Genomic DNA, 26774 nt, shown 5'->3' with positions numbered 1-26774 from the left:
GTTTGAGTCCTCTAAATCATATTCCTTGTCGACAAGAGATAATTCATTCAACAGCTTCTGAAATCTGTCATAGATCTCAGTTAAGGACTCATTATCTCTTGAGTCAAAGTGCTTATATTCTTGAGTAAGTATAGTCCTCTTGTTCTTCTTGATAGCAGTTGTGCTTTGACACTTTACTTCTAAAGCATCCCATATCTCTTTTGATATTTTACATCCAATAACCCTATTGGACATAATACTATCAAGACTGTTGTGCAAGATGTGTTTGACTTTTACATCCTTCGTAATAGATGAAAGATCTTCAGGAAAGTAGTCCTACCTTCATTTGTCAACCATCTTTTCTGGTTCTCCTGCAACAGAATTAGCTACCTTCATTGGTTTATGAGGACCATCATAAATCCTGCTAAGATATTCAGGATTTGTGGCTTCCAAGCACATGGCCATCCTGACTTTCCAGATTGGATATTCATGTATCTTCAGGATTGGCACCTTGATGCCTTCATACCTACTCATGTTGTTGTTAATCTGTGATGTGGCTGGGGGTGGTGGTTGTGGATTATGTGGTGCTTCTTTGTCTTCCATTGAAGATTGATTTTCAGATTTTAAACTGTTTGTATGTCAACAGAAAACTCTGATACCAATTGTTAGGTTCGTAACCAACTGTAGAGGGGGTGAAAACAGTTTATGCAGATGATTCGACAAAGCTTCAATAGAATCAACAGTTTTTATTTTAATAGATAAAAATTGATTATAAATGTACTCTCTCAAAAGGATGAACAAATATCCTTGAGAGCTGCTAGGTTATGCGAATGATATAACAATGTTCGCAATGCATATAGTATGAACCTAATATGTGCTTTATATAGAAATCAGTTATACAATCAATAAGGAATCTTATTCTATTACAATAAGGAGGCCTATTACACATCCATGTATGATTGCTTCTGAGATGAAGTCCTTCGCCACCTTAAATTCCTGCTTTCTTTTTCCTCCTTGAATATCTAGTGAAGTAACAAATCCCAATGACATCATCTGCTGATCATCAAATACTGATATAAGTACTGATGACGTCACTCTTCAGTAAATACTAATATAAGTCCTGATAAGAACTTCTGATAGTTACTGTCAAGATATCATCAATTATATCTAACATCGCTGTCAAAGGTCTCCAACTTGTAGGATCCTCGTTCTAAATCTTTCTGACCTTATAAGGCCCTTCCCAGTTAAGGGCTAACTTTCCTCTCTTCCCGACTCCCGATGGCTCAATCGTCCTTAAAATCAAGTCTCCTTGCTGAAAGAACCTTTCTTTAACCCTTCTATTGTAATAGAGGGAGGCTCTTCATTGATGCTCTATATTACAGGCGTTGGCCTCATCTCTGACCTTGTCAATAAGATCGAGAGCGGGCCTCATGCCTTCTTCATTGGTTTTCGGTTCATAAGCTTCAACCCTTGGTGATCCATGGGTGATTTCTAGGGGCACCACAACCTCGGCTCAGTAAGCCAACACCAATGCAGTAGCTTCAGTTGTTACTTTGTAGGTGGTACGATACGCCCATAGTATAGGTAGTAACCCATTTGCCCAAGTGTTCCTAGAGCGTCAACCCTTTTCTTAAGTCCATCAAGGATGATTCTGTTAGCAACTTCCGCATGCCCATTTTCCTGTGGGTGTGCAACCGAGGTGAAGTGAAGCTCTATGCTATTATCATCGTAATACTCTCTGAACTATGCATTATCAAATTGTCACCCATTATCCATGACAAAGATGCACGGGATCCCAAATTGGTATATCACATTCTCCTAGAAGAATTGGGTAATTTGCTTGGTGGTTATCTTGGCTAGTTCCTTAGCTTCAATTTACTTTATGAAATAGTCTATGACTACTACAATGAACTTCCTCTGTCCCGATGCTATAGGAAATGGTCCAAGGATATCCATTTCTCACATTGCAAAAGAGATGGGTGTGCTAATAGATGTAAGCCTCTCTGGGGGTTGTTGTACTATTGGAGCATGCCTCTGGCATCTGTCATATTTCCTCACATACGCCTCTGCATCGACTAGCATAGTTGTCCAGTAAAATCCCAATCGGGTTATCTTGTGAGCGAGGGCCCTGTCCCCTAAGTGTTGTCCACGGATTCCCTCATGGGCTTCCTTAAGTGCCTCCTCTGCTTCAAGAGATTTCAAGCACTTCAAGTATGGAATAACAAAGGACCTTCTGTATAGAAGGCCTTCAATCAATGAATATCTCAGTGCTCTCACTGATAGCTTGCGTGTCTCCTAGGCATCGTCGGGGAGCCATCCGGTCTAAAGGTGGGTTTTGATCGGAACTATCCAACAACTTGCCACACCAACCGGTGCTATCAAATTTATGACATGTATATTAGGGGTCTTCAGGACCTGGAAGTAGATACTTCTCGGATAGTTCTCGATTTGATGAGGCGAACTGGGATAGGGCATCGGCCGTAGTGTTCTCCTATCTTGGAACGTGTTCTGCGTACTATTCATCGAACTGAGTTATTATTCCCTTCACGACTCTCAGGTACTTGGCCATAATAACATCTTTGGCCTCAAACTCTCCATTGACTTGAGCAACTACAAGTCTTGAGTCTCCACAGACCTTAAGATTTTTTGCCCTCATGGGATCTAGCTAAGCCCAAACCAACTATTAACGCTTCGTACTCTACTTCATTATTTATAGTTGGGAAGTCTAACTTCAAAGCATACTCAATCATGAACCCATCGGGGCTTTACAAGACTAGGCCAGCACCACTAGATTTTATTTTGGATGCCCTGTCAAACTGGAGAACCCAATACTCTTTCAGAGTTGCATATTTATCTTTTTCTTTCTCTTTCTCTCCTTCTGGGTTTACTATCTCATGCCCCCCGACTTCTTGGTCGCTAATGGTGCATTCAACCACGAAGTCTGCTAAGGCCTGAGCCTTGATGGTTGTTCGAGACTTATACTTGATGTCAAATTCTTCTAACTCAATCACCCATTTAATGAGCCTTCCACTAGCCTTTGGGCTATAAAGGATATTTCTTAAAGGTTAGTATGTCAAGACATCGATCTTTTGGGCCTAAAAGTATGGTCTTAACTTCCTCGAGATTGTGATAGGGCAAGCACAAACTTCTCAGTAGTGGAATAGTTCAATTCCACTCTATGAAGTACTTTACTCACATAGTAGACATGCTTCTAAAGTTTTTGTTCTTTTTTTAGCAGGACTGCACTCACGGCTTGTTCAGATACCGTGAGGTATGAGTAAAGAATGTCCTCCGGACTTGGTTTGGCCAGCAACTGGGCTTCAGTCATGTATTTCTTCAGCTATTTAAAGGCCTCTTGGCTCTCAGCTGTCCACTCAAAATTTTGCACCATCTTAATGGTTTTGAAAAAGGGTAGGCATATGTCTCCAGACTTGGAGATGAACCTCCCCAGAGCTGCGATTTTTCCTGTCAGCTTTTGAACGTCCTTGATATAGCGTGGTGGCTCCATGTCCAGGATGGCTTTGATCTTGTCGGAGTTGGCCTCGATTCCCCTCTTCGAGACCATGTGACCTAGAAATTTTCCAAACACAACCAAAAGCACACTTTATGGGGTTCAACATCATCTTGTGGTGCCTCAGCACTTCGAATGCCTCTTTGAGGTGATTAATATGACCGGTCTTGACTAGGCTTTTGACTAACATGTTATCAATATATATCTCCATGATATTCCCAATTAGATGAGCAAGTATCTTATTTACCAAACTTTGGTAAGTAGCTCCTGCATTCTTAAGTCCAAAAGCCATAATAATATAACAAAAGACACCAAAGTCAGTTTTGAAAGATATCTTGGGGGTCTCATCTTTGTGCATTTTGATCTGATTGTAACCGTTACAGCCATCCATGAAACTTATCATCTCATGTCCAGCGGTGACATCGATCAGGGTATCAATCCTTGGTACGGGTTAGTAGTCCTTAGGGCAAGCATCATTCAAGTCAGTGAAGTTGAATCACATCCTCCACTTCACATTGGCCTTCTTGACCATTACGGGGTTGGCCAACCACTTAGGGAATTGCACTTCCTCAATGAATCCAGCTTCTAGGAGCTTCACAACCTCCAATTTAATGACCTCCATTCTGTCAGGGGCAAAAGTTCTCTTTTTCTAGCTTCACAACCATCCGAGTTGGAACACATCACTTTTCTTTTATAAAAAAGTTATCAATTGGCCCTTCAAGGTCTTGTCTAAAGATGCTCCAATATGCATGACCTTCTCCGGGTCTAAGGATTCTAGGGGAACTAGGACTAAGTCCTCTGCTGGCTTCCCTCGAAGTTCTTCAATCTCATGGACATCCTTGTTATTTATGGAGAGGACCTGCCGCCTAGTTCTATCGAGCCTAATTGATGCAACATAGCAACTGTGGTCCATTTTATGATCTCCTTTTGCCTCTTCAACATCATTCCTAGTCGAGAACTTCAGGTGGTAGGTTGAGGGCACGACTTTAAATGCATGGATTCCTTTTTTACCCATGATTGCATTATAAGTAGAGGATACCTTAACAACCTGAAAGTTTAACATCTGGTGTGGCCTCCATGGGCTCTTCCCCAATAGTTATAGGAAGTTGTATTGCTCCTTCCACTTGCATTCCACTTGGTTAAACCGTAGATGGGTGCGTCGGAAGGAGTCAGTTGTGAATCATTATAGCCCATCCTTAGGAACATGTCATGGAAAATAATATCCACGGAAGCTCCATTATCCACTAGGACCCTCATAACAGGACAATTTCTAATTATCGGGGTGATACCAAGAGGATCGTCTTGAGGAAATTTCAAACCTTCAAGGTCTGGGTCACCGAACTCAAGCGTCATCTATGACTTAGTATGCTTAGACGATTCTCCGACTATGCTCATCACCTCTCTCGCATAAGCTTTTCAAGAGTTCCTTGTAGTCCCAGTTGTTGTAGGACCTTCCGAGTTCATATTGAATACCGGCCCTCGGGGTTGTGGGTTATGAACTCTGTTGTTACCCCTTCGATCATCATCTCTTCGATCATTATCTCTCTTTTGGCCTCCAGCCTCTTCACCCTTGGTGAAACGTTCGAACTTTCCTCTTCAGATCAAATACTCAATCTCATCCTTGAGTTGCCTGCAATCATCAGTATCATGACCAACATCTTTGTGGTACCTGTAATATCGACTCTTGTCTCTTTTCTCGGGGTCTCCCCTTAGTGGCTTTAACCATTTGAATTCTTTGTGTTTCTCAATTTCCATAAGGATTTTGCTCCTTGGAGCGTTCAACCTTGCATATTCAGTGAACCTTAGTTGCTCATTCTTCTTAGAGGAGGAATCAGAGCACTTTCCAGTTCGAGGATACTTGTCTTTGGCATCGTACTCCTGATCCGTCTTTTACTTCTTGTTTTCTGCGAGCTCATTACTCATCGTTGTCTTCTTCATACTTTCCTCCACCTTGATATACTTTCCAGCCCTATCCTGGAGCTGTAGCATGCTGTCAGGAGGGCGTTTGGCCAGGAACATCTTAAATAACTCGTCTCTAGTCCCTTATTGTAGGGCTATCATGGATACCTTATCGTCAAGATCTGGGACCTTAAGGGCCTCCTTCATAAATCGATCCAGGTAATCTCTAAATGACTCATTTGCTCCATGGACTATGCCTATGAGTGAAGCCGAACTCTTCTCGTGTACTCTGCCACTGATAAATTGCTTGATGAAAGCTTGGACCAAATCCTTGAAGAATCCAATTGAGATTGAGAGTAGACGGTTGTACCATCTTTGAGCCATACCAGATAGGGTATGAGGAAAGACAGGCACTTTATAGCATCGTTCACGGGCTGTAGCAACAGGGCGTTAGAGAACGTCCTGACATGGTTAGTTGGGTCGCCGGTACCATCATATACTTTGATGGTGGGCATCTTAAACTTCCTTGAGATGTGAGCATTCATTATCTCTTTAGTGAATGGGGGGTTTGGATCATTTGGATCTCCTAGGGGGATCAGGTTACTTGGATCAGCCCTTGGGGCAGTAGCCCTTCTTGGTATTGGACCTTCCAAGTCTATGATCGGAGGAAAATCTCTTTACCTCGCTGCAAGTGGAGGTCTTGGGGTCAAGTGCACCTCCAGATCACGCTTCAGTCTTTGGATCTCAGCTTCATGAGCCCTGATCCTCTCTTGTACATCTTGGGGAATCGTCCCTTCAGTGCTCCTGAGCTATTGGTGGCCACTGGGCTCCTTACTAGCACGCCTCCTCCTTGGAGTGACCTCTTCGTCCGATGATTCAGAGTCTCTAGCATAGTGGGGTCCAGAGAATTCTCGGTCCTCAGGGATGGGAGTCAAGCCACGGATGTATTGGGCGTCTGCCCTTATCCTTTGCTTCGATTAGAGTGTCCACTTCCTCCAACCTCGGAATATAGAGGTATCCCGTAAGGGGGGTTATGGTCACGATTATGGAGTCCTAATACCCAACGGGTTGAGGGTTCACTGTTGCATGTAACTGCTGAAATTGGGGAATCATCCCCTGTGGAGCCAGGGGATTCGTCCCTGGTGGAGCCAGGGGATTCGTCCCTAGTGGAAGATCTTGGATTGGGGGATTCGTCCCTTGAGGCTGGGTCTCAGGTGCCCCTACCGGGGTTCCCCATTGGGTGGAGGCATAGGTTGAATACGGTGATATCTTTACCACTGATGCGATTATTCGTGATGGGACAGGATTGTCTGTTCCACTACTGTTTATGCTCCGTATGTTCTCCATATTTGTTGTTGTCTTCTCACAGACGACGCCAAATGTTGTGGAATAAAAACTAGGGTGCGTTAGTAATTAATACTAGGGTTTGTGAGTTTCGAGCTTTAACGGCTGTCTCGCGGTAGGGACTATCGTCCTCGCAAGATGCCTACGTATCTCTATGTAGTAGAGAATTAAGCCAAAAACATATTTCTTGATTGAGGGGTAGAGCCCTTTATATAGAGATGAGTTGTAATAACCCCAAAATTTTGAACTTTTTGTAACCCTTATGAATAGTGTTTTTGCAGATATTGCTGAATAAGAAAATTTTTCATGCCACACTATGTAGGGTTTCTTTTATAGATATTCTGAGATTTTATTGTTACTCTATATGATATATAAGTGTATGTAAAGATCGTCAGAATCCAAATTTGAACCTTTTGATTTTTCCCGAAAATCCACCAGATATCGAAAGAATTGAGTATAAGGTAACAAGATAAAAAGGATTTAAATTCGAGGATTTTAAGAGAGGATCATAAAAGGAATATAATGTATCGAGAAAGGTTAAGGAAACCTAAGTAATAAGATCCCGGGTATGATCCCTCAAACGATAAATGAAAATGAAAGTTAAGCGAACCGTATAACAGATCAGCGGTCATTAGCCAAATAATTAAAAGCTAATCAAAGAGATTAGTGGGGATGATGTCATCAAACCAATGAGATGAGGACAAAGGAGGGAGGGTGACATCACATGGTGACATAAGCATGACCAAGCAAGTGTGTTGTTGGTTGAATTAGAACCACACAAAAATTACCATGGTAAAAAGGTAACAAAATAAAACAAATCAAAAAATCAACCAACCAAAACAAATCAAAGCAAAACACAAAATCATTTCATTTCTTCATCCAAGGAGCTCTCGGCTTTTCCTTTTTCTTCAAAGCAAGAAAATCAAAAATCAAGTTCCAAGCTTTGTTAAATTGCAAGGTAATTATCTAAGACTCCTTATGCATAGTTATGGATATCCTATAAGTTTGAGCTCCTAAATCATTCACAATCTCTTCCTAAAAATCATGGAAGAAGATGGTGAATAGTGTTTTTCAAGAACTAAAATTTTTGTTCTTGAAGTTTTGTTTAGTTTAAGCTTGGATAAGGACTTTAAGGGTGATTCCAAGTCATTCTCTTGATTCTCCACTCTCCAAGGAAGGTATAACCCCTCCAAACCCTAACTTTATTTGAGTAATTAGGTTTAGTTTTGTTGATTTTAATTCATGGGAGGCTTGCTTGTTGTGAATGTAGAGATTAGTTAGTTTTGTGAAGTTTTGGAGTGGTAATTCTTGGATTGTTGATTAATGAACTTAAGTGTAGTTAAATTCAAGTTTAAGAATAAGTATAAATTGTTAATGTTGAGTTGTTGGGGCTGTTATGATGTAGTATGGATGGAGTTTTGATTGGGTTGTGATTGTGGATTGATTGTGGGTTGAATTGGAGTGTTTTAAATTTGGGTAATCGCGTAAACATAGCTGTCGTAATGTCCGATTTACTTTAGGCTGTTTTTGTTCTTAACATTAGGACCCGTGAACTCACTGCTAGGTTTTTACCATTGCCATGATTAGATATTTCATGTTACGAGCTACGTTTTGATATGTAGTTCGTTTGATTCCGATGTACGGTTTTGGAGAAACGGCCGTTTTAAGTAACGACGTTTCGCGAATGAATCATTACCCCTCGCCTTACTTTGAAACATAGGTTAAAGACCTAAAAGGAATAATTGGAGTATGAAACATTTATGTAAAGTGTGTTAGGCAGTTGGTAAGACACTCGCGAAAGAATCACCTTAAAACTCGTAATGGTTAATTTATTAAAAATGGTGGAGCTGAGGGTACTCGAGCGACTTAAGAGAATCTGTAAGCGCAAAGCGAGCGTTAGAGTCTAAATTGGTTAAAGTACAGATTTATAAGTGACTTTGGTTTAATTCCAACTTATATGTTGTTTATAGGTTACCAGACTCGTCCCAAGCCATTTATAACCCCCAGTCGCTCAGGCAAGTTTTCTATCCGTTATACTGTTGTTGTGATGTATACATTTGTACATGCATGATCTTGTGATAGATGCATAATGGTTATTTAGAAAATTCTTGCGATATATTGTAGCATGTGATATGGTATATATGCATGCCTGTTTCGTATTCTTGACACATATATCTGTTGATTCAGTTGATAATACTTATGCTAGAGATAAGCGGTAATTTGCATATACCCTTAGTATAGGGGACCCAAAGGTGAACTTTTTCTAAAACCGGGAGTCGAGGCTCCCGAGTATAATATATATACATATATATGAATAGTTTTCAAAACTATGAATCGAATAAGGTTTATTCGATAACTTTATTTTATTAATGAATATTATCTTGAATATTCATTCGAGGGCTTATGACTCCATTTATTTTATTAATGAATATTATTATTTGAATATTCATTCGAGGACTTATGACTCCGATTATTTACTAAATAATATTCTTTATTTTATTAAAGAATAATATGTCGATAATAAAACTTACTTTTGATTATTCAAATAAAGATAATACTTTCGTATAAGTACATCTTTGGTTATTTAAGATTCATTTCAAGTATAAGTTTTACAACTTCTACTTCAATTATTTTTATAAAGATTATTCTTTATGGGAATATTATTTAAATAATAATATTCAGATATTTTCTAATATACTGAGACTGATTTATTTTATTAAATCAGCATTACTCCAAACATTCTTAAAAATGTTTTGCGAGTCTTCAAAATGATTTTAAAAGTTAGAGCGGATCCCAAAACTCATTTTATATTTAAGATCCTCCTTTCGAAGGGGATTTAAATACTCGCTCAAAACCTGAGGGATCCGGCTCTGTGGTGTGTTTTATATTCGAAACAAGGTTGCTGTCTTGATAAAAGAGTTTTTGATTACTTACCCAATACTCGGGAAGTAAAATTCTTGGAACAAGTTAATCCATTAACAGGCATCACCTGGGAAATATCGGTGAGTTTTCCTTTCCAACTAGATACGACTTCTTGGTGGAGTCGTATCAACAAGTTTCTACTTGGGGAAGGTGAGGACGAGCTTTACGTTTCAGAGTCATGGATTTCATCTGAACTAGGAGTGGCGTAAGTGGTCGAGTGGCGCCGGCCCAGCCTTATTATATTGGCCCAAATGGCCTGGAAGTTCCGCTAAGACGGTACATTCCTTAGGAGTCCAGTGTTCGGTTGACAAGTAAATCCGACAGGTTCTCTTCTACATGTAGAAAATGGCGGGGTTGCACTACTACGACTGATCATCGTAAGTGGTCTTCCTGGTGTGACAAAACTCCCGTAATGAGTTCATCATCCAGTTGGATGATTCTGCAACACTACCCGTAGCATTTCGATCGAAAGGCTACGAATAGGTGGTTACCGAAGCATTGACAGGGTCAAACAGTTATAATAGTGTTCCCATTGAATGAAGTATCTCGTAACTTCATTTCCTTTAAAAATATTTCAAAGATTGAATCTATTCAAGTTTTAACTTGTGGTCTCATCTATGGGATGATCTTTTGAAACTTATTATACTTTGAACAGTAATAGTTCAAGTAGATTTCAAAAATGGTATAGTATAATGAAGTAATTGGTAACTTCATCTTTCTTAAAACTTATATCCAGTAAGTAATTATCTTACACTTGATAAAGGATTCTAGTAAGTTATCCATTTAGATACTTGCATTATTGTTTACACTATATATTATCTTGCGAGCTGTAATGCTCATTCTTGCTTCATTTCTTCATCACACAACAACAGTTAGGAAAGATGGCCAGACTCAAGCAGACCCAGCGCAAGCGCGTGGGAAGTGTCCCGCGTCTTCCCGTTGATGTTGTAGCTGCTATAGCTGCAGAGGTAGATCTATTGGTAGATCAGGCATTCTACTTTTGGGAACCAAATATTGTATAATTATAACTTGTGGCAGATAATGGCAATTAACTGTAAATTTATCAAGTAATCATTTTGGGTTGTAATAACTTTTAAATTGTGGATTCAAGGACTTGTACTTATTTCAATTTCATCTCTGAGACTATAACGGGTTGTGGTGTGTGTTAGTGTGGGGTCACAGCATAAGGTTATTTATTATTAATTAAGTGAAGTGATATTGTGGAAAGAAAGATCGTGACGACCCGGATCCCTGACCCCGGATCTGGGGGTGTTACATTTGTCTAGGGTTGGACTTGTGTTGGGAGACTTGGTGGACAAGTCTCCAACTTAGATGGTAATTAGGACTCATGTAAGGAAAGGAATTCCAGATCCTTCCTTTGTAAGAGTGTGTGTTCATTTTGGACACATGCCTATACTCTTTTAGCCGTAGCGATCCTAGCCCATGAACAGCTCATGTTCGTGGGCCTTGACGATCACTGCTAGTGGACTTTGACTACTTGGGTCATCTTGAGTCTGCTATGAGTTCAGACCAGCCTGATATGTACTGGGTTTTGGACAAGAAGCCCAAGTGTAATAAATTTGACATTTAATATGTATTTATAATATATTTTCTATCCATATCAAGGTTAATTAAATATTTCTGATTAGAGCATCTCTCATTGCTTTTTGTTAAAATATTGGCTAAATAATGTAAAATATTAATTATTTAAATTTTATAGTATCATTAATAAAAAAATTCTTTAAGAGCTCAACCCATATGACTTATTAGCTATGTTGTCTATGGCAGGAAAATATAGTTATCCAGTATAAAAATGTCACTTCAATCGTTAACTCCTGCCTATTTTGATCTTCCAAATTTGTTGAACCATGATGAAATATAGATTTCCTCTTAAACACGCACGACTCATCACTCCTTCTTTCTTTTCATCGGTCCTTCTCTCTCCAAGTACAAATATATGCTTTCATCACCCATTTTTTCATAATAATAATAAAATTTTGTTTTTAAAATATAGTTAACCATTATATCTAACACGGTTGGAGTATAACATACTACATGTTCGACAAATTTTATTTAACCATTAATTTATATTATTTTAGCTAACATGGTTAGAATTTTGTTATAATGATTACTTATATTTTAAAAATAATATGTTATCATTATTTTAAATTTAACATTTGGCTAAAGAAGAAATTAACAAAATTGATCAGCATTTAATATTTTTAGCTAAGTGAAATGCCCAATCGAAGATACTCTTAGAGGACTAATGACTTAATTATATATGTGAACTAATTATCACGACCTTTTATCTATCTATAATATAAATCTTGTTGCATGTATACATTTACACCCCCTACCCCAAGACTTCACCTATAATTACCAATTTTGTCATCCCAACTCTTCTAAAAGCACCTTTCCTACATCCACATATGCATACATTATTACATTCTGCCACGTGTTCATACATGAGGACCACTATTTTCTGTTATTAGGTGCACAGCCCCTCTTTGTGGTCCAACATAGTCATGTAAATTGGAAGTAACAAGCACTGGTACAACATCCTTTCTTTTATCTGTCTTTCCTTTTTTGTGTTAGAAGACTTTGCATAGTACTTCCATTTTATCTCCTGGTACAGCTGCCCATTACTCCATCTGTACGTTGATTTTGAAGTTTTGAATTCAATTTTTTTGAAACTTTATAACATGGCCAGCTACATTCTGTGTTTGAAGTTTTGAATTCCTTTTTTTATATGTTTTGTTGGTTTATTGTGTGCTTCTTTCATCACCTTCATAATTATTGGGATTGATTTTTCAAACACGGAGTGAAATGAAAGAGGTTTGTATTTTGTTCTGAGTTTGTTGTCATTAGATCTGAATGTAAAAATCTAACAACTTTTGTGTTGTTTTGCAGGCATCTTACAATCATCTTAAACTTGATAATTTCAATTTTTTCGCTCTGATTTGGATATTTTTAGAAATGATATTCATTTAATTTTCTAGAATTTGGCTGAATGATTGATGTTTTTCGGTTAAGCCTCTCCAATTTCTATACCTAAAACTGGTGCTTTTTTTGTAGGATCCACTGTGAAGAAACGAATGAAGCCTAATGATGCTAACAAGGAGAATGTTGGTGTGTAAATACTTTATCCTCATTCATTACTTTTATATGAACATTTATTATAAATTATTTTGATAATGTCAGTTTTAAGAATTTATTTATTTATGATGAAAGATATGTAGTTATTTATTACTAAATCTGGTACTACATCTTCAATTTTTATAGGTGGACATTATCAATGGCCATGTTATCATGATTGGATGTTTTGAATGCACATATCACTCTCCATTTTTCCATTATTCATGTTTCTATGACTAAATCATTATTTTGGTTTAACCTTTTTGTTGGTTTGAAACCATTCTGAACTCATCTACATGGCTTGCTCATTTAAGTGTTGAGGGGGGGGGGAAGAAATGATATTTCTGTTTTTTGTTCAAAAACAGAGTCTTCATCCCAAAATCCTCAGAAAAATGCCCAAAGAAACACAGTTAATAAACATGTTCCTGTAAATACCTTGAAAGCGACACCCAAATCAAAGCTCTCTGAAGGTAATGCATTTAGACCAATAGAGAATTGTTATATGTTCTTGGTGTACAGATGACATCATTAATGCACTGGAACACGTTTTAATGGATTTGCAGATATTATCAATGATTCTGGTGTTTTTAGAAGTCCGCTTTCTGATGTTTCTGACAGATTGAATCGAAGTATGTATTTGCATTTTTTTGTATTGTAATTAGTCAATGAGATAGATTGTTTATATTTTTAATCTGTATTTGATTAGGTACCACACCAGTTAAATAATGTTTAACTGAAGTTTTGGCAAGTAAGAAACTGAGTGTTCATAGAGTTCATGAACGCCATCCAGGTATCGTTGAAAAAGGACGTAAATTGTTTAACGTTGCTGGTAATTGAAAACTCTACCCAAAATATTCATTGCATACTTGACTATAATTTTCATAAATAGATTTCAATAGATTTAATTAACAGTTAATTTTGTTGGGAAGTCGTCTGTGAATGAACAAATTGTAAATACAAATCAAACTCGATTTGTGGCTCCCGAAGTTTCTGCATCATCAGCTTCACGATTGTTTGAACAATCTTCCATTACTGATGTTGACTATGAGAATGTTGGTCTGTTGTTCATACACTGTTTGTTTTGCATCTATTGTTCCTTTGAACACCACATTCATTAAATTTGTAATGACACCTTATGTTTCAGAGCAAAATCTGGTTGGTGAAAATGTTGTTGATGGTTTGAGTGATGATGAAGTGGATCTACCTTGGGATGATGGTCTAAAGATTTTATCCATGTACTATTATTTTGCTTGCCTGATAACAATTCTGATTTTTGTTTCATAAAAATATAGAATATGTCACTGATGAAGATGAAGGTGCTTTTTCGGAAGAAAGTGATGTTCATAAGAATGACAGAATGCAGAATGAGGCTGTTATTCCTGGTTTTTTCTCTGTTACATTATTTTTACAGTTTCTTTTATTTGTTACTGTTTAGGTCTAATATTATGAGCCTATTTTGATTAGCAGATGGTTGTGCAACCTTAGGATCTCCTGATGCAGAATGTTGTTGAGTGGTATTTATGACACTTTACAATTCTCTATTAAGCTTTGAATTGGTGAATTTGTACTCAAGTTATTGGTGTTTTAATGTGTTTTATAGTGTTTTTTCATTTCAGGCATTAATCTGAGAATCAGGTGAATTAGCATTATTTTGATGCTAATATGGTGTTAGGATGGTGTCCAAGTAAAGCTCGCGAAGACCGGCTCAAATCTGCAAGAAATAGAAGAAGTCAAAGTTTTGGCAGACGCCCAACGCTCCCGCGCTGATCAAGCGCGCGGCCGCGCCCAAACTATAGAGAGCCAGCACGCCCGCGCTGATCAAGCGCGCGGCCGCGCCGTGTCGGGATAACAGAATCCTGTTTCTACTTGGCTTTTGAGAGAAAGACTTCTATATTGCACGAGGCTTCTATATAAACAACTTTAGGTCATTTTTCATAAGATATCAAGTCAGAGATATATTAGAGCTAAGGAGAAGACGGTAAAAGACCTATAGCATAATTCAACAAGGGCGAAGACGATCTAGTTTATTCTTGTGAATCTTTGTTTTGAGTTGTAATCTTGGATGCTCGTTCTTGTTTTATTGAACCTATACTCTTGTGTTAACTTTTTTTAATTATTCGTTATAAAGACTACGTTTATTATATTATGCTTTCATCGGAACCCACGTTGATGATGAGTCCGATTATGAGCTAATCGTTATCGTGGGGTTCTAGCAGATTTATTTATGGATTTCTTTAGTTGACTTGTTTCGATGCCTTATTGTGTGGTGATTGTATGCTAACCTAGTATTGATTGCACTTATTCGTCTTATGAGCGTCGCGAACTTATAAGATAGTGTGTTAATTCTTAATGAAGCGAAAGTGAATTTAAGGATTTAGAATTTGCCATGCTAGTATAGGTTCATGTATTTGTTATGCATGATGCGTAGGTAATTTTAACCATCTTACTTGCTCTGTGTAATCAAGATAGATAACTTGTGCTTAAACCGTTATATTGTCAAATTCTATAGACATATAGGGTCTCAATATAATTGGTGTTTATTCAGCTTCTATCTCTTTTGTGGATGTCTGGTAGTATGGTATTCGTGCAACGAAAGTTGGCGTTTATCAGTTTCGTGTTATCTGATTAGTGTCATCACCATTACATGTCAGGGTTAGGAACGAAAAGGCTATTGAATGAAGTATTTAATGAAGTTAGAATCCCATATTTGTCATATATATTAATTCAATCAATCTTATTCCCTTAGTTATAATTGTTAGTTTAATTCTTAGTTATAATCAACCTCAATTTATTATTGTCTTAGCATTGAATAATAACCATACATTGTTGCTTAAGTGCATAAATTAATTAGTTAACCAAGTCAGTCTCTGTGGGAACGAATCTGATTTATATCTTCTACTACTTGCGAACTCGTATACTTGCGTGTATTATCAGCACGTGTTTAGCGACTAACAAATGTCCCAAGTGTCGTGCTATAATGTGGAAAGAAGAGAAGGTTAATAAAAATGTCACCCGTGGTTTTCCTAAGTTTAGCATTTGTTGTTCGCAAGGTCAAATAAAATTGCCCGAAACTCCTCCAATTCCTTCATACCTATTTGAGATGTACAATAATAGGGCTAAGTCAAGACATTTCAAGAAAAACATCAGGCTCTATAATGCCATGTTTGATTTTATATCTATGGGTGGTAAGGTGGATAATTCTATCAATCATGGCAGAACTCCTTACATATATCATTTTAATGGTAAAAATCATCATATTTTCGGTACTCTCATACCGGATGATGGAGAAGATCCCAAATTTTGTTAACTTTATGTATATGATACTGAGCACGAGGTTGATAACCGAACGAAGTGGGTTAAAGTTGATGATGGTGATGAAATAGATAGTGGAATTGTTGAAGGGTTGATTAGAATGTTGGATGATACTAATCATTATGTTCGCAAATTTCGTTACGCCCGTGATCATTTCAGAAAGGAGGCTATAAAAGACCTGAAGATAAAGATTAAAGTAAGTAATTCAGAGAGTGGGCGTGAGAATAATATTGGTCCTTCTGATGAAGTTGCTATTGTAACGGTTGGAGATGAAAAAACCACTGTTGGTGAACGTGACATTATTTAAGAGAAACAAAATAAAGATCTTGAAAGAATCTCAACTATTCATCCGTGTCAAATGGCACTACAGTACCCACTTCTGTTTCCAGCTGGCGAGGATGGATATCATGATGAAATATCTTATGTTGATCCTGAGAACCAGTCCAAGAAGAAACGTAAGCTATAACGACTCGTATATTTTTAGTATTATTTAAACGTGTAATTTCTGAATAATTAAATAAATAAAATATGTATATGGGTTCTGTCAGCGAGTTATTGTTTTGTTATTGTGTATATGTGATTACTAGTGTGTGGGATTGAAGTGCGTGGTTAGTTATTGGGTTATATGATTTTGTTTCGCTTTTAAAAAGTGATTTTATTACAGTTTTATCTTTCATAATTATTTGGATTGTTTCTAAAAATTGTTTTTATGGTTCTATAATTAAAATAATTGTTTTTGGGATTTTATAAAATTTAGAAATCAATTTTTCATCAATTATTTAGCCCGGTATGATTTTCTGATCGCATTTATTTGTAAAATCTGTATTTAATTCCAGAATTTTTTAAAAATTATGAAACCCATATTTATTTAAGTTTGGAATAAAAAAATATATAAAACCAGACACCACAACGCTGCCATTCACTTTTCTGTATAATCTCTTGAGCTCGTCTCCCTCCCACGTCTCTGTAATTCCCCTGATTCCCCCCCCCCAATCTGTTTTCCCCGGATTCTGTTAAGGCCGCCATCATTTTTCCCCTTTTTTGCTATGCTTCGGCCGCCTTGATGCCGCCAATTTTTCCGGTGAGGTATTCTGGTGCGGTGGTGAGTGTTATGCGTGTAATTGTATATGTCGTGTAAACTCTATGTGTGCACAGGATTTGGTCGGGTGTCCATGCTTTGGCTTTGTTCCTTCATTTTTCTTTTCCGGTCTCCGTGGTTCTTCCCGGCCGCGCATGGCGCGTGGCAAGGAGGGGCTGTGGTGTCAATTGTTCATTTTATTTACTAACTGCATTTTTAATTTTGCAGATTAAATGATTTAAAGTTTCGTGAATTAAAAAGATTATTTTGCAGAATTATACGATTTAATCGATAAATTTTGCGAAGGATGTCCGATATATTTGGAAACCCGTGAATTTTATCGTCGTCGACGATGAGCCTCGGCGAGCCAACGGTGGACGATGATGATGTATATCTGAGTCCTAATATTTTAAAATAAATAAAATTAGTTTGTATTTTTATTTTGGATCGAATTAGTTAATTCGTAAATATTGTAATGAAATAGTTAAAGTGATTATGATTATTAAGATTGTATCGATCTCTGCGGATTATTAATTACCAGTTAGTAATCCTACGACCAGGAACTATTTAAGTTTAGAGTTATCATCTTTTAGGTCTCACTATTATGATCTCATCATAATCCATAAAAGCTTTACTCTAAACTATGGTATATCTTATTTAAACACTTAAATAGATAGAGCCCGTAATAAAAACAAAACAAGTCTTTTATTAATATCAATGAAATCAAAACAGATTACATAAAAGTTATTCCTAAATCCTCATACATGATTGGACTTAGGACATATTCCTTTCAGAGACTGCACCGAAAAGAATTACCTATGGAAATTCAGAAGTTGGAGTTGGAAGTCAGATATATAATCCAAAGGAAACAAGGATGGGTAGTATGACCTTTCAGTTAGAGTTGTTAAGGATGTCAAGAGAAGATAATGGATCACGATGTTAAGAGTTAGTATGAGGAAATTTATGCACTCAGAAGAACGATCACGATATTCTCAGGTTTTCTTCCAGCACTTGGATGCTACAAGTAAAAAGAATTAAGAAATGAGATCCTACAGGAAATTCACAATATAAAGCATTTAATTTATTTAAGAAATTCCAAGATATACGGAAATTTAAAGAAAATAGTTATAACCAGGTATAAGAAGGAAATTTCAAAATAGATTAGGAAGTGTTAGACATGTCAAAGAATTAAGGCGAAGTATCGGAAGCCTAGTGGACAAGGAAGACCAATGAGTGGTTTTACAAGAAGCGAATCATAAAGTGTACCAGTGATGTTAGAGAAAAGGGATGAAATTACGAGATTGTGTACTGATTATCGGGAGTTTAACAAAATAACGAATAAGAATAAGTGACCCCTATAAAGAATTGATTACTTACGAGACCTAATTCAAGAAGTGTGTTATGTTTCGGGGATTAACTTAAGATCCGACCTAAGAAAATATCAGAGATTACAAATAAAATGAGTTATGAGCATTGCAAGCTCTGGTGATATTATGTGAAATAACAAGTGTATTAGTTGAATATAAGGAATTAAGGAACATGGTGTATAAGGAGTACTCGGATAAGCGAATTGTATTTATTGATAACATCCTCAACTATTCAAAGAATAAGAAAGTCTGTGTGAAATGCCCAAGGATTTTCCTCCAAAGATTAGAAGGAAAGAAATTATGCATTGAGTTTTCAAGTATGAAATTTTGACCGAGGTTAACAAAAGATTCTGATTAATCCATTAAAAACTACCTAAACAAAGTCGTATGGTAACAGATGCCTGGTGCAAAAAGAAAGGATTGGATGTAAGTAAGACCACTGAGGAGTTAATAAACGAATTGGAAAGAGTGGAATATGAAGTTCAAATACCTAAAGGTGATAATAAGTTAATTTATGAGATTACTTTTCAGCCTTACTGATAGAAATGAATAGGAGATGTTTAAATGTTTGGAAACTAAGTTGAAAATGAGTACCGCCTATCATCCTTCAACAAAAAGTCAAAGTGAGGAAGCGATTCAGGAAATATAAGATATGTTGAGAGGTTGAGTTTTAAGGAAAAACTGGGATGATCATTATCATCGATGTCAACTTTAGAATGTCACGCAAGTGTAGGTCCCCACTTTATTGAGGTAAAGTGGGAGAAAGAAAGTTGTCAAATCTTAAGTTAATTCAGTACACCAAAGGGCGTAGTGATATTGATTGAAGCAGCTCAGAGTAGATAAAGAAAGAAGGCGGATTTGTATCGAGAGAGAGTATGAATATAGAAATAGGACCAGTAGTGTTAGTAAAAGTTTCATCTTGAAAGAGATTGGATAAGTCTGAGTAGAAGGGACAAGCTGAGTCCTAAATTTAGTTAACCATTCGAGGTATTGATAAATATAGATAAAGTTGTTCATGAGTTGATGTTACCGTCACAACATTATGTACATATAATGTGTTTTTCCTGTTAATGTTAAAGCGATAAGTATCTGATTTGAATTAAGTGATTGATTAGGAGCCAATGGGCTCTTGTCCAAGTTTGTTCTGCATATAGTGATCGATCCAAATTCTTGATCGTTAAAGGCGAGTCCTTGGAAATGAGGGTATATCTATAGTAAGTACGTTTAAAATCCTCGAGTAGAAGAGTCTACTTGGGAATTAGAGTCAGATATGCTTGACAAATATTCTCACTTGTTTAGTTAGATCAGATTCTGAGGACAGAATCTTTTTAAGGGGGGAAGGATATAATGACTCGTATATTTTTAGTATTATTTAAACGTGTAATTTCTGAATAAATAAATAAATAAAATATGTATATGGGTTCTGTCAGCGAGTCATTATTTTGTTATTGTGTATATGTGATTACTTGTGTGTGGGATTGAAGTGTGTGGTTAGATATTGGGTTATATGATTTTGTTTCGCTTTTAAAAAGTGATTTTATTACAGCTTTATCTTTCATAATTATTTGGATTGTTTCAAAAAAAAAATTTATGGTTCTATAATTAAAATAATTGTTTTTTTGGGATTTTATAAAATTTAGAAATCAATATTTCATCAATTATTTAGCCCTGTATGATTTTCTGATCGCATTTATTTGTAAAATCCGTATTTAATTCCAGAATTTTTTAAAAATTATGAAACTCATATTTATTTAAGTTTGGAATATTCCGAGAATTTTAAAATTATTTTGGAAATTTTTGGGATGAATTTCACCCGCGCTTTGTTTCGTTTAATTAATAAAAGCGGGTATAAATTGTGTTTCAGAAATTATTTTAGAATTACAAAATTTATGTTTTTATAAACTTCGGGATATTTGTAACATTTCAAGAATATTTTCGTGATTTTATTAATTTGTTAAAAGTGCAGCTCGGTTCGCTAATTTTGAATTGCGTGTATGTTGCGCATTTCAGAAATGTTTTCAAAATTATGAAGATTTTATTTTATTAACTTTTAATTATTTCGGGAATTTTAAAAGAATTTCGGGAATTTTTCGGTGTATTTTTGCGCGCACCTCGATTCGTTTAATTGAGGAAAACGAGTCGGAAATAAGGATTACCAGAACACGTGTTCGATTTATATTGAATTGTAATACACGTGGCAAGCAATTGGTGGGGGAGAAATAAATAAATAAATAAAACCAGACACCACAACGCTGCCATTCACTTTTTTGTATAATCTCTTGAGCTCTTCTCCCTCCTTTGTCTCTGTAATTCCCCTGATTCCCCCCCCCCAAATCTGTTTTCCCTGGATTCTGTTAAGGCCGCCATCATTTTTCCCCTTTTCTACTATGCTTCGGCCGCCTTGATGCCGCCAGTTTTTCCGGCGAGGTATTCTGGTGCGGTGGTGAGTGTTATGTGTTTAATTGTATATGTCGTGTAAACTGCATGTGTGTACAGGATTTGGTCGGGTGTCCATGTTGTGGCTTTGTTCCTTCATTTTTCTTTTCCGGTCTCCGTGGTTCTTCCCGGCCGCGCATGGCGCGTGGCGAGGGGGGGCTGTGGTGTCAATTGTTCATTTTATTTACTAACTGCACTTTTAATTTTGCAGATTAAATGATTTAAAGTTTCGTGAATTAAAAAGATTATTTTGCAGAATTATATGATTTAATCGATGAATTTCGTGATGGATGTCCGATATATTTGGAAACCCGTGAATTTTATCGCTGTCGGCGATGAACCTCGGCGAGCCTCGGCGAGCCAACGGTGGACGATGATGATGTATATCTAAGTCCTAATATTTTAAAATAAATAAAATTAGTTTGTATATTTTTATTTTGGATCGAATTAGTTAATTCGTAAATATTGTAATGAAACAGTTAAAGTGATTGTAATTATTAAGATTGTATCGAAATTATGGTTGCGTAATTGATTGCGGTTGTTGTTGAGTGGTTGGGACAATAAATGGTGGTTGATGGATTAATTGTTTGGATTGATTGATTGGGATTTGACGTCGATTATGTTTCGACGGGTAGTCCGATAAACAAAAGAGACGCTGCCCGAATTTCAGGAACGTATCCTGTAAAATATCGGAAATATCAGTCGAATGTATATAACTATATAATTATAAATAAATTATTTTGTAAAATATAACTGAAAACCCGTTTTCTAAAACAATGAGTATATGTATTTTCCGAAAGTGAATATCAAGTTAAGTTTTCAATATGTGAACCCTAACTTATGCCTGTATTACAATAATGTATGTGTTACGAGTTGGGTTTTGTTAACGCATGGGTAGATTGTTAGTGAGGATATGTCAAGCATAATCGGAAGTGTAAATTAGGTATTTCGACTCTGTAGGTTCTAGTCGAAAAGCCCGAGAATTGGCATTGGACGAAAGATAGTTTGGTGGTCAGTCAAAAAGCTCAGTAAGGTTCCAATCAAAGGACTTAAGTGTTAAGGTCGAATCCGGGGTGATCTAGTGGATAGACAATAAAGCCTGAGCGGCAGAGTCGGCTCAGAGTCGATCAGTAATAGTTGTAAAGCCCTGCAAGGCAAGTACTTCTAAACCTTTTTCGAGATATAATACAAATATTTCTAAATTCTCTCATGACATATTGTTAAGTATTCAAAATAGCTATATTTTATATTGTAAGTACTTTGAATCATTCAACCTTGAACCTGAGCCACATCATTTGATCTTTGAGCCATTAGACTTATTCCTTGTGAACCATTCCTTGTTGATTTACCAGATACTAAACTGCACAAATACGATACTACTCCATAAATATATACCTATCATATACCAAACACTGGAATGAAATTGTTTGAACATACGGAAACTTTTATACTCAACCATACCTTGTGACATCAGAGAACTAAACCTTGTAAAATCCTTGCTCATCTAATACCTGATTCTCCTACAGGCTGAAGGCCATGTCTTATACATACTTTGATACACCCTTGTGATACCCATGAATTACCTTACGCTTTTATTCAAGTGTTTTATCATCATTGATTATGATCTTGTTTTATTGAAGTATATTTTTTATCATACTGAACTGTTTTAGAATTGGATAGTTTTCTTTATGTGGACCAGATTCCTGGTCAGACCAGATTCGTGGTCGTAGTAGGCCAATGTGTGCCTTGGATCCAGTATATAGAGCAAAGCTGGGAGCCTTGCTCGGGGTTAGTGCGTGACTGATCAGCAGCCTATCCTTGGTTTAAAAATTTAAAATGAATATCCAATTCTAATGATTGTTTAACAAGAAACTTGATTCTTCTGAATCATTCCATTTGAACATTGTTTAACCTCAGTTATCGTTATTATGACTTGCTGAGCTAGTTAGCTCACTCTTGCAAATCTTTTTATGTATTATACAGTTAAAAAGGATATGGTTGATAGCGAGGTTCCTCAGTCCAGAGTACGAGCTAGGGTTCCTGATTGAGTTGGATCGAGCTAGTAGGAGCTTTATATGGTAGTGAGATAGTAAGATTGTAAGAACAATTTCATTATCAGTAGTAAGTCAAATTAGTTGGGATTTTGGTACGTTGTAATAAAAGTTAAGGTTGTGGCTTGTTTTCATACTTTAACATGTTGCGATCCATGGTTGTGTAAAGCAGGGTCATTTCAAATAATATTTTATTTACAGGTTTATATATTGTGTGTGTGTGTGTTGTGGACCCTAAACTTCCGACCCGGGTTTGGAGGGCGCCACATAAGCGGATAACAATGAAAGAGTATTATGCTTACAAGTTACAAGTACGCCTGAATGAAGGTATTGTTGGAATCAAATTTCTTATTTAAATTTGTTCAATTTTAAATTACAATTTAGGTTATTGTTCTATATTCTTACAAATATTAGATTTTTACTATAAATAGGATTACAAGTTTGATTGGGCGGTAGATTGTTCCTGCAGTATATAGTTAACGTTTTTTCATGTATTGAGCAGTCGCGTCACTGGTGGTTGCGTACTCATCTGACCATTCTTAGGAATGATCTGTATAGTAATATAGCAAAGAAGGTAAGGAATGGAAACTTGGAATCAACCACCACTGGGAAAGGTTTTGTTCTTTCAAAAATTTCATGGGATCTAAAATATATATGCAACAGAATTTTCAAGATGCACTTGCCATTTGTAGTGTTGTTGTTCACCCTGACATATTTGTAATGATGACATGTAATTCTCAATGGAATGAAATACAAGAAATGATGAAGAAATTACCTGGTTGTTCTACTTTTGATTCTCCAGATATAATATCACGTGTGTTCCACTTGAAACTGGAGCAGTTGCTAGATGACATAAAGACCAAACATTACTTTGGAGTATGTATTGGAGGTATTACATAATTTTGTAACTAAATATATGTGTATGTAACCTGTTTACTGTTATTTATTTAATTTAATGTCTGACTTTTATCATATTTTTTCCATTTCGGTGATGTATGTAGTTGAATTTCAGAAGCGTGGAATTCCTCATGTTCATTTGCTGATTTGGCTTAATTCTGAGCTTAAAAAGAATTTAACTAACAATGTCGATAATTATGTATCTGCTGAACTTCCTGATCCTGAAGCAGACCCTGTAGGTTATGCTGTTGTGCAATCTTTTATGATTCATGGGCCTTGCGGAATTGTTAATCCCAAATGTGCGTATATGAAGGATTTTAAATGTACGAAGCATTTCCCGAAGAAGTAAGTTAGAAAAATGAATAATTTTTTTATGTTGATGTATATGTTTCCATTTGTCCAGACTATTTAACAATTATGACAGGTATCAAGCTCAAACATCTTTTGACCAATCCGGTTTTCCAATTTACAAACATCGTAAAACCAGCATTACTGTTTCTAAGGGAAAATGTAATCTGGATAATCAATGGGTAGTTTCATATAGCCGCGATTTGTTAGTCAAATACTAGTGCCACATGAATGTTGAGATTTGTTGCCATGCACGTAGCTTAAAGTACTTATTCAAGTATCGTCTTAAAGGACACGATCGTGTTACTATTGAAATAACAGGTCAAATGGAGGGAACACAGAGAAATCTGATGAGGCAGTTGATGAGATAAATGAGTATTTTGATGGACGTTATATATATGCATCTGAGGCTGTTCATCGGATTTTTGGTTTTCCAATACATCATCGATCCATATATGTTCATCGTTTATCATTCCATTTGCCTGGTGAGAGGAGCTGTACCTTTCGGGAGCAAGAGTGTTTTAAAAAAGTAGTCAACCGTGAAAAGTACCGCCGCAGCCCACTGGAAGCATTTTTTTAACTGAATCGCACTGATCCTCTTGCCCGTCAATACACCTATGATAAAATTCCCCAATTTTATGTTTGGAATGATACGGATCAGATATGGACACCACGGAAAAGGGGGAAACAGATTGGTCATCTTTTGTATACACATCACAGTGCCGGTGAATTATGGTTTTTGTGGCTGTTGTTGTCAAAAGTTCGTAGTCCTACTTCATTTGATAATCTAAAGATAGTTAATGGTGTGCAGTATAGAACTTTAAAAGATGCATGTCGTCATTATGGCTTGCTGGATGATGATAATGAATGGCATGAGGTTTTGTCAGATGCTGCTAAATCTGGTTTTCCAGATCAGATTCGTCGTTTATTTGTGCATATTATTGTTAATTGTCAAGTAACAGATATCCGACATCTGTGGAATGAGCATTGGAAGAACATGATTGATGACATCATTCTTGGTCGTAGAGATAGATCTGGTGGTTTGCAATCAATTTTAAATGAGAAGCAGCTGGAGTGTTATGCTTTGGCAGGTTTGTTCGTGTATTATTTTCTGCTCTGTTATATTGTTATGCATTTATATTTATAATGATATTGTACAAAATTCATTGTATGGATTGAACACAATTGTGATGTTTTAGTTTTAATTTTTCATTTAAAATTTATGCAGAGATTGATAAATACTACGTTGTTTTTGAAAATCTCTAGAACATTTTAAGCAATTACCGATACCTCCTCGAAGTTACTTGCAGACTGGTTTGCATAATTTGGTTATAGATGAAACCAGTTACAACATGTCCGAGATGGCAGCAGAGTTTGATAAGCTATTCCCAAAATGTTATCCTAAACAATTACTGATTTACAATGCTGTTCTTCAGTCAGTTAAGGATAATGCTGGTGGATTATTCTTTGCATACCGGTGCGGAGGTTGTGGTAAAACTTTTCTTTGGAAAACTTTAATTTACAAACTGAGGTCCATGGGTCTAATTGTACTCCCTGTTGCCTATTCTGGGAAAGTTGCGACACTTATGCCTGGTGGTCGAACAGCGCACTCAAGATTCAAAATACCGATTATTCTTGATGATTATTCATCATATGGCATTGGCCATGATTCAGATATAGCGGAGCTTATAAAACGTACCAGCCTTATTATATGGGACGAGGCTCATATGCAGCACCGTTATGCATTTGAATGTCTTGATAGTTCTTTAAGAGACATAATATGATCGGTTCATCCAAGCAAATATGAGCTGTCATTTGGGGGTATCACAGTATTGCTTGGTGGTGATTTTCGACAGATTCTTCCTGTCATTTCCCTAGGGTCCCGTGGCGACATTGTCTCTGGATGTATTACCAGGTCTTACTTGTGGCATAATTCTCAGATTTACCTTTTAAAGAAGAATATGAGACTTAACCAAGGTCAATCAGAAGAAGAAGTTGTGAACCTTAAAAATTTTGCCGATTGGGTTCTAGATATTGGTAATGGTAAAGTTGCTCCTCCTTTGAATGGTCGTTATGAAGTTGTAGAAGAAGATATTATTGTGCCTGCCCAGTTCTGTGATCTAGAAATGAAATGATGTGGGCAATATGATCCAATGGACATATCCTGATTTTTTGAACATGTACAAGTCTCCACGCTACCTAAGTGAAAGAGCAATTTTAACTCCTACAAATCAGGTTGTCACTCATTTGAATTCAGCAATTGTTGATACTATTCGTGGGGAATCCTTTTCATATTTTAGTGTAGATAGGGCTGAAGATTTTGGTGGTACCGCATGTTATATATTGAATTCTCAATGATCAGAAGAAGCTCAGGATCTGGTTGTTCGGGTGTCATCAGGATCTGATGTATCATCAGGATTTGGCATGTCTTCAATATTTGAAGATAGTCAGCATTAGAGGATTTGTTATGTTCCTTATAATGTGGAGCAGATATC

The 26774-nt window shown here is 36.6% G+C and overlaps 1 protein-coding gene across 1 annotated transcript; it reads left to right on the top strand.

The window, feature by feature from the left end:
* Window positions 1-16460: 16460 nt before the first annotated feature.
* Window positions 16461-26414, top strand: LOC141685431 (uncharacterized). The gene is made up of 10 exons (XM_074490532.1): window positions 16461-16557; window positions 23466-23473; window positions 23537-23608; window positions 23698-23923; window positions 24036-24276; window positions 24335-24484; window positions 24601-24808; window positions 24941-25370; window positions 25546-26016; window positions 26110-26414. The coding sequence occupies exons 1-10, from the start codon at window positions 16461-16463 to the stop codon at window positions 26412-26414; spliced, it is 2208 nt and encodes a 735-aa protein (XP_074346633.1).
* The last annotated feature ends 360 nt before the right edge of the window (window positions 26415-26774 follow it).

Source organism: Apium graveolens, chromosome 9 (assembly GCF_009905375.1).
Source record: "Apium graveolens cultivar Ventura chromosome 9, ASM990537v1, whole genome shotgun sequence".
In the NCBI taxonomy this organism is placed as follows: domain Eukaryota; kingdom Viridiplantae; phylum Streptophyta; class Magnoliopsida; order Apiales; family Apiaceae; genus Apium; species Apium graveolens.
Note: the sequence above shows the minus strand (reverse complement) of the source record. Positions and strands in the feature narration are given on the sequence as shown.